General features: G+C 41.6%; 1 protein-coding gene across 1 annotated transcript; it reads right to left on the bottom strand.

Moving 5' to 3' along the window:
- Positions 1-6087: 6087 nt before the first annotated feature.
- Positions 6088-8096, bottom strand: LOC146710564 (uncharacterized). The gene is made up of 2 exons (XM_085455357.1): positions 7548-8096; positions 6088-7222 (listed from the first exon to the last, which is right to left on the bottom strand). The coding sequence occupies exons 1-2, from the start codon at positions 7974-7976 to the stop codon at positions 6530-6532; spliced, it is 1122 nt and encodes a 373-aa protein (XP_085311483.1). The 5' UTR covers positions 7977-8096; the 3' UTR covers positions 6088-6529.
- Positions 8097-15733: the final 7637 nt, after the last annotated feature.

Here is a 15733-nt window from a genome sequence, read left to right on the forward strand (position 1 = left end):
CTCATCTGTGTTCACAGGTGTGGACCTCAGCGCTGAGGTGCAGGAGACTTTCATTCAGTTCTCCCTGCAAACAGCATCCAGCCTGGAAATACTGTCATCTTTCCCAGAAACGGTGCTCTTATCTCAGAGAAGAAGTCTGATGTAAATAACTGCAATCAACATAACTGCAATCAATAATGCCAACACGATGACTGTTCATAGCTCCTGCTTTGAAATACTGAACTTAAACATTGACCTGATGAAAGATCACAATTCACAGTGGCCCACTGTCAGAATCATTCTGAATATAAACTCATCGAGTTAATCTGAACCTTTCTCAAATGTGCTGTGAATAAATGCTGCTGCAAGCCACTGTGGGAAAGCTGTGTTATTATCATGGAAACATCTGTGACACATTCACAGAGGACGAGGACACAAAGGGACGACACGCAGAGGCTGTGTTAAAGTCAAAAATCCAAATCTTTAGTCCTAAACAGGCAGTGGTTACAAACAGGAAGACGAGCAGTCCATTAAACAGTCTACAGGGTCAAACATACAGAGAATTCAAACAGCTATTAAAAACAAATAACTGGACACTGAAAAACTTCAGTGATGTGTGAGGCACCAAAGGGAAGCAGCTGAGTATATTCAATGAATTCTCTTCAAATACAAAGACAGAAACTCCTACAGGCAGCATGCAAACTGAGCAGGATACACAAAGATCAGAGATTACAAAATAAATCAGACAAGGATTTCAAACTTACTGAGAGCAAGGCCTCTGTTACAAATCTGTCTAATAGAAAAACATGCTGTACAGATACAATACGCTCAGTGTTCATGGTCATTTAAAAACTGGCTCTACCTGAACCACTTCAATATTTTATGAAGTCACTGAGTCGACGATTTCTACACTTTGTTTCCTTCATTGCAGTCAGAGTGTGGCTGGTAAGGATGAAAACACACACAGAGCGTAAATTGTCTTTGTTAGTAACAAACGTCAGCAAAGAAAAGACAAAACACACAAACACTCTCATGATATTCATGAATCATTAGAAAGCATCCAAACATTCTGCTCGTGGACTTTTACAGTCTTATTTGCACTCGCTCATCTTCATAATCATCCTGATCAATACATGACAGGGGAGGCTTTGAGGTAGGCGGGGCTCTCTGCTGATGTCAGCATGAAAGGCAGGACCAGCGTCTGCCACATGTTGGTGAAACATCACAGTACACTGGCGTGGTTTCCTTTCCAGATGTTGGACGTTTGACACTTCAACGTTGAGGCCAACAAGAAGACACAGTTTTGGGTCGGGTTGCTGCAGGGTTTCTAACTGAGCAAAAGCAGAAGCACACAGACCAACAGGGATCAGATGCTGAGTGTTAGAGGAACATCTGTGCTGATCACTGAATGCTGCTGTGGTCTCTTGTTGAAGTTGGCTGGTGGGACAGTCTAATAGTGATATCCTGCCCATCGGAGGAACACTTTTAAAAACACATGCAATACTTTGTTTGTATTACAGTCACAGTTTATGTTATTTTTGTCCTTTAAAAGTGTTGCTGTACTATAAAGTCCTATAATTTGAGGCTAAAACGGCTCAGAGTCTCTCTCTCAGAGGATCTCCTTTGAAAGTGGAGACGGCTTTATCCACTGATCCACGTCACTTTACCTGGATGTTTTCTTTGAAGCTGGATGAAGACTCCTCTCCCTCACTCCTGCTGCAGCTGTGTGGTCCAGTTGGCCTCTGAGGTCACAGTCAACATCTGTAGCAGAAGAGGGCAAATAAAAGTCCAGGTCACCAAAACTGGGAGCTTTTCCAAATTAGAGCGTAACTGGACTTTTTCAGCCTTACAGGCAGATAGTCGTCTGAAGCTGCAGCTTTTTCTTTTTAGCTTTTTCCAATCTCTGCTCTCGGCTTTCTTTGAGAACATGTCTGCTTTCTTGGCATGGGTCTGTCTGCTGTTGGTGAAGAGACTAAATCCACATACTCGCTACTAAGATCTCCTCAAGTAGTCTCAACCAGATTACAGTTTAAGAGTAAATGTCTCCTGAGAGTTTCACCTTGGGGAGATGCTGTCTTGCTAACATGCAATCATGAGCATTAATCTATGAGGTGAAAAAGTAATTTTAAAAGCTCCAGCCACAAGTTTTATTTCATCTGTGTTTTGGTCAGAGTCCCATCAGACCTCCAGAATGGTGTCAGAGTGTTTTCTATCCACGTGATGAGCACAGGCCTCAGGTCCAGACCTCCACGGGCACCATAGCCTCTTTGGAGCTAATAGGTGCAAGAAGGTTTTGTTGGGATAGGAACTGAAGAGGAAACTGACGAGGAAGGCAAGGATCTTCTTCAGCTCCTCCGAGCCGGGACCTCTTTGTGTAGGCCAGCATTGGCCAGGTAGCCCTCCAGCATCGCTGGATGGCCGACAGTGGAAAACCTAGAGGAGTAGGAGAGAGGTCCCGGTGGCGCCTGTGTCCGGCAGCCTCGCCTCTGTCAGTGTGCCCCAGGGCAGCTGTGGCTACAATGTAGCTTGCTATCGCCAGTGTGTGAATGTGTGTGTGAATGGGTGGATGACTGAATGTAGTGTAAAGCGCTTTGGGGTCCTATGGACTAGAAAAGCGCTATACAAATGCAGGCCATTTAGGAGAGAAACAGCAGCTTGGAGCATGTCTTTATACTGTTTAGTCTTTAGAGCCACAGACTTTCTTTTAATGTCATTGTTCAGGATCTATGACTGATTATGTATTTATTGTATTCCTCCATTAGAGATAGGGTGAGAAGTTCGGGAGGGGCTCAGAGTAGAGCATCTGCTGCTCCACATGGAAAGGAGCCAGCTGAGGTGGTTCGGGCATCTGACAAGGATGCCCCCTGGGCGCCTCCTGGGTGAGGTGTTCCAGGCATGTCCCACCGGGAGGAGGCCCCGGGGCAGACCCAGGACACGCTGGAGAGATTATATCTCCAAGCTGGAGGAGGTGGCTGGGGAGAGGGAGGTCTGGGCCTCTTTGCTTAGGCTGCTGCCCCCGCGACCCGGCCTCGGATAAAGCGGATGAAGATGGATGGATGGATGGATGGATGGATGGATGGATGGATGGATGGATGGATGTATTCCTCCATGACTGTGTGACAGCAAGTGGAACAAACCAGCTTCACCTTTGTTGATATGCTTGTAATTTTAATATTGATTAAATGGCCCATGAAATAATAGAAAGCTCATATATGAAAATGTATTTTAAGAAATAAAATGTTAATCTGAGTACAAAGGAGTACACTCACCTTCGGGTAGATGGAGGTGTAGCGAGCGCTGGTGAACATCCAGGCCTCCTCGTAGAACTGATCACTGATTGGATCCAAAACATCGATGGAGGATCTGTGTAAGCGCTGAGGATCGTCCTGATGGACAGAACAGAAGGAGAGTGAGACAAGTGAAGATATACTAAACAACACTGTGACATAAACTGACCCACACACAGTTTGATTCACAGGTGATTGACACATTATTGGACCACGAGCAATCTTTTCTGGTTTGACGCCGTCTTTGTAGCCAGAAACCAGCTCTCTCCTCGGCTTCCTCCACTACACGCTTCCCCCACGCCAGTCTCCTCCGTCACTATAAAGGGGAGAGTCATGAGCTCCATCACCCTCACCTGTGCCGTCCAACGTCCCGCCACCAGCCTCCACTGCAGCAGGCCAGAGACCACACCCCTGCCACAATAAGTAAAAGTATATCCTTGCTGTACCCTTAATGCTAAATGTGCTAAATTAACCGCTGCCTTTGCCCCTTTGGGATTATTCTTATGTCACTGGGATGTTGACCTTTGACCTTCACATTAGAGAGATGGGCAGACATAATTAGTGTATGAATTTTAAAGTAACAGGTAATAAAGAGAGTGTAGCAAATGTAGTCAGGTTTATTACTCTGTATCACACATGAGTGCCCGAGGGAGGCGGGGCTGACTGGGGAGACACAGGAAACAGAGAGACAGGGCTGACTCGACATGAAACGATGAAACGTGGGACACGGGAACAGAAACTAAACACAGGCTGAAATGAACACTGAGGGAGGGAGAACTAAGATTACTGAGAGCCTGATAAATAAGAAGAACAAAAAGCAAGAAAAACAAGAGTCAAAGAAAAGCAAAAACACAAAGCATTGGGCCAGGACCCACTGCTGTGACATTTATATGTGATAAAAACATTAAAAACTGCTCAGATGTTGAAATCTTTCTACGTATACTTTAGGTTCAGCTCTCCAGCCTGGCATTTGGTTAAGCATGATTCAAACATTTGATTTTGTTTAACTGGTTTTAATTATAGTTACTTTTTGTGAACATTTGTTGCAGCATTTAAAAATACATCATTTATTTTCAAACTTTTGTTTGATTTAGAGCATCATATTTGACCAACGTAAATGTTTTAATTTCATATAAAATAACTGAAACAGTGAACTAAATATCTGAAATCTTTCCTTCCTTAAAAGTTATAATCCTACTTAAGTTATAGTGCAAACGCTTAAGCAACAAATATACTTGATGCTAATTAATTAATATTTCCCTTTGATGTTGCAACTATGCGGTCACTTCTGTCTTTAAACAAAATAATATTTTCCAGTTACAGAAATCATAAAGTCCAAACTAAAGTGCTACTGTTGCTATATGCATTTTATATAAATCATGGATGATGGTCCTGACATGAAGGAAGAGAAAGTTACAGGTTGCATCCTTTGACTTTGTCTCCGTGCCTTTGGGCCATTTTCAGAAGGACAGATGTTTCTGTTCAATTCTTAAATCAATTTTTTCAAACACAAACACTATTTTAAAGCTTCTAGAGAGTAAAATATTCATGATAATTATAATAACAATAATAAAAACAAAAGCTCTCAGATCCATCAAACCAAGCAGCAGAAAGAACAATAACTGAAGAGAAAACTTTAACCTTGTAGACTTCATTATGTTCCAGCTGCTCTACAGACGCTGTGACCTCGAACTTAAGCAGGTCGTAACGTATGTGCAGCTCAATAACTTCATAATCAGACCCTGTGGTATTTAGGCAGCAGAACAACTAAGAATAACAACTACAAATAATGTTTTTAGGTTTCTGTTGTACTGCAAGGTTCTGTACAGGAGAACCAAACCAAGAGCAAATATTACGTCTCATTTACACCTGAGCACGAAGAGCCATCAACATTTAGCAAATTGAATCATCTTTGTTTAGATGCAAGAAGAATCATATAGAAATGAAAAAGTAGAAATAGAAATCCAGAGCAAAGATATCCTCTAATTCAGCGTAGCACATGAGCAGCTGCTGCGATTCACGTAAGCATTCAGCTCGTCGCTGCTGCAGATTTTTCTCTCGCTGTTCTGGCTCACAGCGCTGCAAACACAAAAATAAATATCCCCAAAGGTGTGAAAGGGAGCTAATTAGTAAGAGTATTGTTACTCTCCGCAGGAGTAGTCCAGCAGTAGAAATCAGTCCAATAACAAGGTGTGTAACATCTAGCAGGGTGACAGAAAAACCCAGGGTAACTTCTAAGGACCTCAACGTCTCTCTCACATTGTGTTTTTTAAACATGCTTCCATTTGTCACTTCAGTCTTTACTCTGAAATACAGGAAGAGAAATCATGGCTGAAACAATTTCTCATGAAACCAGGGGTGTGGTCCAACAGTCAGTTTGGTGAGGAAGGTTCCTAACTGAGAGAAGTGACCCAGAAGTATCTGTGTAGCAGCCACAATGAATCCAGATCATGAGCTTTATTAACTGATCAAAGTCTCTTCTTACATCTTCTGTATCATTTAGTTTGCATTGGTAATGCCCATTATTGTAATGCTTTTTTAAGACGAGCAAAACTTTATTTCACTTTGGGTTAGCTGGGATAAGTGATGGATGGAGGGAATTTTACTTCAGCCACAGAAATCCTAAACAGGAAGGAGGAGCAGAGTTACGGTGGATCACTATCCAGCAGGGAAACAAGGTTTATTTCAATTTCTTGGCCATGAGTGAGATTTACTGAGTGGGCAAATTAGGGAGACGACACCATCAGATCCCGAGCCCTCCATGTGTTAATCAAGAGACGGCTGCTGTGCTACATCCATAAATAATGAATAAATTAGGAGCTAAAGCTGAAAGGACAGTTTATTTGTACCATCTTCACGTGAACACATTCAAGAACATCACAGATGAAGAAACATTAAAAACTTCCACACTACATAAAGCAAGAAAAATAGTTTTTCTTTCAGGTGGTTTCAGAAAAACAGAAACATCAAACATCTCCAAGACTCTCTTTGAAAGAACTAAAAACCTTTGTTCTCATGGTCCAATCATGAGTGAACTCCCCGATGAAGCCTTGTGTGCTAAAACATGTCAGAGTTTCAAAGGTTAAACATGAGTTTCCAAAACGTTTTGCTGGAGAACAATGAACTATTTGACTGAGTTTCAATCATTTACAGACGAGCAAAACCAGGACAGAGAAAAAAGGACAAAACTGACTCAGTAAAACAACAGAAAAGAAGATCCCATGTAGATCTGTATTATGTAGAAGTTCAGCCCAGCAACCAGTTCAGTTCAACACAAGTTTAAATGATTCTATCTGAACTCTGTGGAGCCTGATCTCAAGCTTTTTGAGTCTGACACAGAAACCAGAGGATCTTTCTGTGTCTTCAGATTCACTGTGATCCAGTGATGGGAGTGATTTCAGCCCTGAGTGATCGCGCTGATGTTTGCACAGAGCAGACAATGAGGTGAATGTTTGGGCACATTGGTAACAGTGAAACAGTTTATTAGTAACGTGGGATCGTTTGTGTGCAGAGTATGAACTGAGATTCCTGAAGCTCTTGTCACACTGGTCACAGCTGTAGTTTCCTTCCATGTGTCCACGTTCATGCCTGTTACGACCATGTGAATGTGAGAAGCTTCTCTCACAGTGTCTGCACTTGTGTGGTTTCTCTCCTGTGTGGACTCGTTTGTGTCTTTTAAGTTCACCTTCAGTGGTGAAGGATGACCCACACTGATCACAGAGGTGCTTTTTAACCCCACTGTGAATCAGTTCATGTGTTTTTAATCCACCTGATGTGGGGAAGCTTCTCCCACATTCTTTGCAGTATTTCAGTTTGTCTCCAGTGTGTCTACGTTGATGTACTTTTAGGGTATTTTGCTGACTGAAGATTTTTCCACAGAGGTCACAAAGAAAGTCTTTCCCACCACCACGGTGATGACAGGGTTGAGAACTGGATCCATCTGTGTCGCTCTGCTTCTAAACAAAGACACAAAGACAGTGTAAGTCAGTCCTTCAACATTTGTATCCTGAACGTCGCCTGAAATAAAGAGCATCTCTGCAGACGTCCAACTACATTTGACTGTTTCAGTTAACACACTCAGTTTACTGGGCTGCAATAACTACAATACTACCACCATAATACTACAGTAATACTAAAATCATAACTGAAAGGAAAATCTGAATAATCACTCAGAGCTGCTTTTCCATGCAGTAGAATTGCTAACATGCTAACACAGTTTAATGAGCAGAGTTGTTCCAAACAGTCAGGCTAAAATGACAAGATAACAATATAAATACATACCTCACAGTAGCTGCACTTGTAGAGTCTCTTTCTGGTGTGGATCTGTTGGTGTTGTCTCAGGTGACGTGGAGATTTAAAAGTCTTCTCACACAGGTCACATTGATAAGGTCTCTCCTCAGTGTGGGTAAACATGTGTCGTTGTAACTGTGCGTCTGTTGTAAAGTATTTGCCACACTGTTCACAGCAGTACACATCATGTCTGGTGTGAATGCGTAGGTGTTCATTTCGGTTCCCTCTTTGGCTGAAAGTTTTTCCACAGATGTCACAGCTGTATGCCTTAATTCCAGAGTGGGTAACTAGATGCTTCTGTAAGCTGCTACTGCGAGTAAAAGCTCTGCCACACTGATCACAGCTGTACGCTTTAACACCACTGTGGATGAGTTGGTGATTTTTTAGGGAACGCTTCAAGGAAAAAGACTTTCCACACATGTTACAGCTGAACGGTCTCTCTCCAGTGTGGATGACCTGATGATGTTTTAGTTTAGCCTTCTCAGTAAAACCCTTCCCACACTCGTCACAGGTGTATGCCTTAATTCCAGAGTGGGTAACTAGATGACTCTGTAAGTGGCTACTTTGAGTAAATGCTCTGCCACACTGATCACAGCTGTACGCTTTAACTCCACTGTGGATGAGTTGGTGTCTTTTTAGGGAACGCTTCAAGGAAAAAGACTTCCCACACTCGTCACAGCTGTATGCCTTAATTCCAGAGTGGGTAACTAGATGACTCTGTAAGCTGCTACTGTGAGTAAAAGCTCTGCCACACTGATCACAGCTGTATGGCTTAATTCCAGAGTGGGTAACTAGATGCCTCTGTAAGTGGCTACTGCGAGTAAAAGCTCTGCCACACTGATCACAGCTGTACGCTTTAACTCCACTGTGGATGAGTTGGTGTGTTTTTAGGGAACGCATCCAGGAAAAAGACTTTCCACACTGTTCACAGCTGAACGGTCTCTCTCCAGTGTGGATGACCTGATGCTGTTTTAGTGAAGCCTTCAGAGTAAACTCCATCCCACACTCGTCACAGGTGTGTTTTTTCTCTCCCTTTCTTCTGTGAGGTTTGTCGGCCTCCTGAGAGCGCTGACTTCTGGCTCCATGTTGGTCCTGCAGTGACAGAGATACAAACAGAGGCAGTGAGTGAAATGCAGTCGTGGAACAAACTCAGCCTTCAAACTCCATTAACACTAGTTTTAAACCTGAAGGTGGAGCGTGGCACCAAACACCTTAAAGGTCTCTTATCCCCACCTGCTGGTAGTTCTAACACATTACATCCAACCTGCTGTTAAAGATAATTCATGACTGTTCAAACACTAAACACACACACACACACACACACACACACACACACACATTATTTTATAATTTAGATTATTTTGTTGTTTCCTATTACATATTTCTATAATTTGTATAGATTTATACAGAATTATTCAGTGATAATAAATCCTATGTTTGTTTATTCTAAAGGAACCCCGTTAGCTTCCACAACAGATGTTGCTCGTCTTCCGTCAAATACTCACATAAAATATTACACAATAAAGTGGATTCAAGATATCCACATAATTGCACTCTTACATCCACAGTGAGGTTTCACAATTGTTCAAATATAAGCAATCAATAATAATAATATCAATAACATTGAGGCACATTACACAAATTTCAAAAACAAATCATGTCTTACAATATTTACAACAACTAAAAGCTCTGTAAATCGGCTTTTAAGTGTTCATTGAAGTTTTGAATAATTCTCTAATTTTTTAAGGCAACTTATTCCACTTAAAAGTTGCTCTAAATGTAACAGTTTTACAAAACGTTACTTTTAACTCGAGCATTTACTAAATTGCAGCTTGTTGAAAACTGTGTAATATGATGATGTATTTCATCTGGATACTGCAGCTGAGCAGAATAAATGTGGTGTGTTTAACAGAATTGCTTTCTTTAGAACTACAAGTAAGCCATAGAATATTTTAGCCTGTACAGGAAGCCAAGAAAGGTTATTATGCATTTTATCAATATTAGTATAGTATGAACATCTTCACACTAATCTGGACGCCTTATTCTGGACTAACTGAAGTCTGTTAAGATCTGTCTTATTAGCTGCTGACCAAATGATTGAACAATACTCCAGATGAGACATTACTAGTGCATTAATGACATCTTTCATAATGAAGAAGTGATACACAAAGAGCATTTCATAGCCATAGCTATGCCTTGTCGGCAGAGTTATGTGACATTAGTGATGTTTGTACTTTCAGCGTTAACTTGGTTTTAAAGCCTTTTAAATATACGCCGTTCAATAGTCGACCTTAATCTGACAGAGAATGTGATGATTTTGTGGATAATTAAAGTCAGTCATATATCCACAAACACAACAAGCTGAAAGTCAGTGATGCTGCTCGGTTTGCAGTCCTGAACATCACGGCACAAGCAGGATCCACTGCACTGTTAATGTTAGCTGTGTTATATTGCTGCCTCTGTTCGGTGGTGTCGAGCCAAACGCACTTTAACGTGTGTTTGAACGAGCTGACGGTTCACTCGTTAAGCTGAAAGAAAGATGCTTTAATCACAGCAGTCACACATGTGTCCACTGCACCATCTGGAACTCTTCTTGTTTACACTCGTAATAACACAAACACTAAATCCTGCTTCTCTGGTGCTGTTGTGTAGCAGTGTGTACACCTGAGACTGTCACCTGTCTGTCTGTCCTGCACTCTCTCTCTGTTTCTTTCTCTCTGATTGTGGAATAAAAGTATGAACGTGTGTTTATAAGTTACACTTGTGTTTGAATCCTGCAGCTTATCACACATTTGATTTCCATGTGTGACGACTGCAAGTGTCCAGAGTGAGGACAGACTGAGGGACCCACTGCTGCACATCATCTGTGAGGTTTTGCACCCCTGATGATCCACCAGGACAAACTCAGCAGTGTGTGAGGAAGAGGAGGAGGAAGAGCCAGCAGCAGCTGACAGATGGAGAGAATAGACAGACTGTTCCCTGTTTGTGAAGGACTGCTAGGAAAGTTTAACATAACTGTCTGTGCTGAATCAGTCTTATTAGGTAATGTTCACATAATGTGATCATCCCAGTGTTTCCAGTGTGGGAGAAAGTACTCAGAGTACTCAGGGCCTTCAAGTTACACACTATGAAAGGCAGCAACAAGTTTAATGTTCAGAAACCTAAAGTCTGTATCAGCAGCAGGATGGAGCTAAAAATAAATGTTGGTTTCAGTTCTATGAAGCTTTGAGTATTTTGGATCAGTAGCTGCTGTGTTTGTTGCATCATATTGCTGTAACTGTTTATATGCTTTATATATTCTGAGCTAAGTTGATCTATAGTGTTACATCATATTCTATAAGGATGTTATGTGTTTGTAGACTTTCTGCCCAGTTTGACCCATTTAGCAGAAGTCAGCCTGTTTAAGGCTCTGATATCTATTCTGTGTGACTTACAGCAGTTATGACATGGTCTGATTTTCTCACCCAATAAAGGAACATTTCATATATCAGTCTGCTCTTCATTCTATCAGACACAGTTATCACAGCTCGTACATTTGCTTTTACACATATATGTAAGCATTGAGCCAAATTTAGTACCAACATATTAAATGAACAATATTTGTCTCTTATATATGATACATCTGTATACACACTGTCACAGATACTTGTCTGTGAGTGAAGTGATTAATATAATAACTATAATATTGGCCATATTATATTTACATTACCACAGTGAGATGACTTTAGTCTCATGAACAACATCAGCTAATTGTTATTTACAGCTAATCTTAAACGACTGTTCAGCACAGAAATGAAGCCCAACAATCATGTTTCACAGTCCTGTGGTCTCAGCCTCAGATACTCATCAAATCACACAGAGCTCATGTAGAAACAAATGAACTAAATATGTTCTCCTTCATTTCTGTCAAACACAGCTGTATGAAACGTTTCCAGCTGTTAGTATCATGGTTGCTAGGCAACCTGGGCAGCGCGACGGAGGCTAGACGTCCCATTTCACGAGCCTACGAGCCTCGCACTTCGGCCTTAGCGGCCTTTGAGTACGCGGCCCTTGAGGACTTTAAAGCTGCAGAACCTGAATCGGGATACAGCCATGATGATCTCCAGCCTCGTGCTCGCCAACATTCTCACCTGAGTTAAGAAGATGATCACTGAAATGGTCTCAGCAGGTCCTTTGATGACAGCAATGAAATGCAGTGGTAAGGCTTTTTGGGGATTAAGTTCGTTTTCATGGCAAAGAAGGACGATGCAGTTCATCTGATCACTCCTCATAACATTCTGGAGTGCAGGCAAAATGCTATTATAAAAACTTAAGCAGCAACTTCTCCAGGTTCCAATATTTATGCAATTCTCAAACCTTTTGGCCACGACTGTATAACCTCTTCTGAAGTTTAGTGGATGTTATACATGGTTATGCTCAGGATGTGTCGGCCAGTTTCCACTGGAAACGCCTTTTGGTTAAACTGTCAGCGAGGAATTTGCATTTGCACTGTTACATTTTTATATAACTTTAATGCACATAAACAACAGCTGCTTGTTTCAGTGAAAATACATTGATGGCTTTTTAATAAAGTTGTGCAGCTGTAAAGTATTTTGTCTGCTGTCAATTCTATCGTCAGCTACATCGTTATGGCAAATGTTCAAATGTATATGGTGATAAATATCTTTGGTCATATGGTCCTGCTCTGTCTGTCACCTTCTGTGTTGAGCTCATTGTTTCCTCTGTAGTGGCTGAGCTGAGTCCAAGTAGCTGAAAATGTTCCTCTGCTGCTCCGTCAGACTCTCCTCCTCCTGCTGATCAGCTGGGACACAAAACAGATCTTTGTTAGGCTCCACACTGCACTGAAGAGTCAAAGTGTCTCATATGTTCATCTGACAAGTAAAAGAACACATTTTTGTTTCCCGAGGTGGGCAACTTGTTGGAAACAAACACAAAAGGTTTGAGCACTGATACCTGCCATTGCTGGCATTGAAAGATGCAACGCCAGCAATGTGGATTGTCAAGACTCAAACCAATCATCAAGCAAAGACAACAGGGATCATTTGTTTCTGTTTATTTAGCATTCACAGCATTTGTAGTTGCCTTCTGTGCAGGGGAAGTCCACGCACACTGTGTGGTACGGCCATCCGCAGAAGGTGCATTCAACCTCTGTAAGAGAAACGAGGTTGTCTGAGACTGAAATGATATTCACTAAAGAAGTGGGGATTTGTAAAACTTCAAGTGTATGATAAGGTGAAAACAAATACACAACTGCATGTCATGTAGTTGAAGGTTTTTTTTCTTTTGGAAGACCGGAAAACACTGAAAGTTACAAATTAGTCCTTTATTTATCCAGGTAAAAAAAAATCTCATTTCCAAGAGAGACCTGGCGTCATGGCAACACAAGTCACATACCACACAGGTATATAACATTTAAAACAAACACAATATCCCAACATGTGTAACAAATGTATTGTGCTTGAAACAAATTCAGAATAGGTGATAAAGCAGCTGCACATGTGTGTCACGAGTAAATCTGGCTGTATAACAAACAGAAACAAGTGATCCTGCTGTCTTTGCTCAACGGTTGGTTTGAGTCTTGACAATCCACATTGCTGCCATCTTTCAATATGTTTGAATGCACCAGTGTAAGTGCAGCCACTCAGACTCAATGTGTTCATAGAAACAGGTGCAGATGTGTCACGAGTTCATCCAGCAGTAGCTATGGCACTTGGCCACAGGGGGCAGCAGTGGACTGACCTGCATTTGAGACTGCTCCAGCTGCTGTGACAGTCAGTAGATCTGCTACAAATTGCAGATCATATGCAAGTTTTGAAATGACATTATAAATATTCCTAACTTAGCCACGGCAGCCATGTTGATGTATTACCTATATTGGCTGAAAATGTTCATTTGCAGAGAAAAGACACAGGCAGACTGTGCTTACAGGATGTTACATGTTATTATGTGATGTTACTGAAATCATCATGAATAACAGGAGTGGTGATTCCTGTAACTTTGTGTATATAATTTGGCATTTCTTACTGATGCAGGCCAAAAATAAATACATAAACTGAGCACCTGATGGCTTTGAACTTTTGTTGTCCATCTTCCATTGGTTTGAATTTTGCGCTCCAGTACAAACACAAATCCCCCAACCCGAGGATCAGCACAATTAACCTAACAGACCTACACCTTAGTTCACAGATTCACTTTGTCTAAGGTTGATTTCTGGGATTTCACACAACCCAGGATTCAGATCGTGAATCCATGATGGGCTTGGATTTACATCATTATAAATGAAATGTGCTCTACTTGGAAGCAGCCGGCCCCGCCCCTTTTGACGGGTTGTGTGAGACTTTAAATCATCAAACTGTAAATTATAAATGTAAATTGTTATTGATCCTTTACCCCGAGTCCTAAAGTTATATTTATTTTCTTACTCTTCTTATATTTATTGTTTGTTTACTTGCACCGCTGTAACTGCAGCCTCGTCGTCTCGTCTCTCTATATGCTGGACTGTCTGTAGCGGAGATGACAATAAAGTTTACTTTGACTTCAGCAGCGCGCAGGCGCACCGAGGGCTCTCGCGCTCACTTTATAGAATGTAGAAAAAACATGGGTGCAGATTATAAGTCTGTATCATAATATCTGTTTGTTGTTTTTATTTTGTTTTGCGAGTTGGTTATTAGATGCCGCTCCAGCCAGCCAGAGACTCCCCGCCGCCCCGCCCTCTCCTCCCTGTGCCGCCAGCAGCAGGCGCACCTCGCAAACGGAGGGCGCCCTTACTCCCAGCAAATGGCTGATAGAAAACCGATCGGTGCCTACGAATTTCCCAATATGCGCTGGCATGACGTCGGGGAAGCATGGGTACGACCGATTATTTTATTTTTTTTCTTGCCCGTGATGCCCCCCCCACCACGATGCATTCTATTGGTTTGCACACTTACACACACCCAGCTGTGGTTTCCTGTTTTGCTGGACTCTGGAGAGCCCCGCCTTTAACGCTCTTCTCTCACAGAGAGCAACAGAAAACTTGGAAAAACTCCAGATTGACTGAACTCAGTTCAAAGTTACCTTGACACCTTTAGATGTGAGACGTAGTGATGGTCCGCTTGAAGCTGACGCTCCGGTGCGTGTGTCAGAAAGATCAACGCGCTGCTTCAGAAGCACCGTGTCGAGGCTTGATTCGTTTGGCCAGAGTCACGTGATCAGTGACGTCTGAAGCTTCCTTTAGAACGTACCTTTTTTTAAATCGAACTTTATTGAAACACAATGAGTATACAACATACAAACAGATGAAGTTTACAAAAGAACAGAACATGAACATACAGAACCAGGAGTAAAAAAATGATGATATGAGGCGAAAAAAATCTACATATAAATATTGTTCTGAGAGGCTTTTTGTTGGTTGAGTCTGAAATTGATTGTATGTACAATTCATATCCTTATAAAACGGCAGAAATATGGTGTTTTATTAATAAACTTACATTTATGGATATAAAATAGCTAAAAGTATTAACAAATATTTTATAAAAAAACATTTATCATTCTTCCTGGGGAACTTAAAGAAACAGAATAAAACATTTTCCCATCGTAAAGAAAACTCCCTTAAAATATAGACAATAACAAAACTGCTAAATTCTTCCAGAATCTCTGTGTAGAGGAACCAAAAGACATGTGCCACAGTTTCTGGATGATCCCCACAGAAAGTTCAATTAGTATTTATGTCTCTTTTAAATGTTACCATATAGTGACTGGCTGGGTCACATTTATGAAGAATTTTATATGAGATTTCCTTCACCTTGTTCACAACTAGATATTTATGGGATCATCCAGACTGTCTTCCAGGTGATATCTGGAACATGTCGGTTCCAGTAAGATATTCTATATATGGGAGAGAGACGATATCTTCTTGGAATAAACTACGTATTCTCTTATTGCTGTTACCAAGTTCCTGTGAAAAGCAGATTTTTCCCACTGCTGACTCAGCTGGATCAGGGAGAGTGACTGAGGCAGATATTGAGCTGTCAGTGTTTTTATATAACATTAAAGTCCCTGAGGGTATGGCACCAAGCACCATTGAGAATTCCCCACCACCACTTCCCCTGCCGGTGGCGGACTCCCTCAGGTGTCGGTGCGTTGGTGGTTCTTTGTGTCTGGGGGTGGGCGTCCAGGTACACACCGGCTCACTCCCT

This window comes from Copadichromis virginalis, linkage group LG4, assembly GCF_057382275.1.
Source record: "Copadichromis virginalis isolate Kocher_CV1m ecotype Utaka linkage group LG4, C_Virginalis_male_GT1.1, whole genome shotgun sequence".
Taxonomy (NCBI): domain Eukaryota; kingdom Metazoa; phylum Chordata; class Actinopteri; order Cichliformes; family Cichlidae; genus Copadichromis; species Copadichromis virginalis.

What these genes read in the sequence shown, in the direction of transcription:
- LOC146710564 (XM_085455357.1), bottom strand. Translation starts at nt 7,976, where the DNA reads ATGTGTGGAAAGTCTTTTTCCTTGAAGCGTTCCCTAAAAAATCACCAA. An exon ending in ACAAGTGCAGCTACTGTGAG is followed by an intron (nt 7,223 to 7,547) that starts GTATGTATTTAT and finishes GTCTTTGTTTAG; the next exon opens with AAGCAGAGCGACACAGATGG.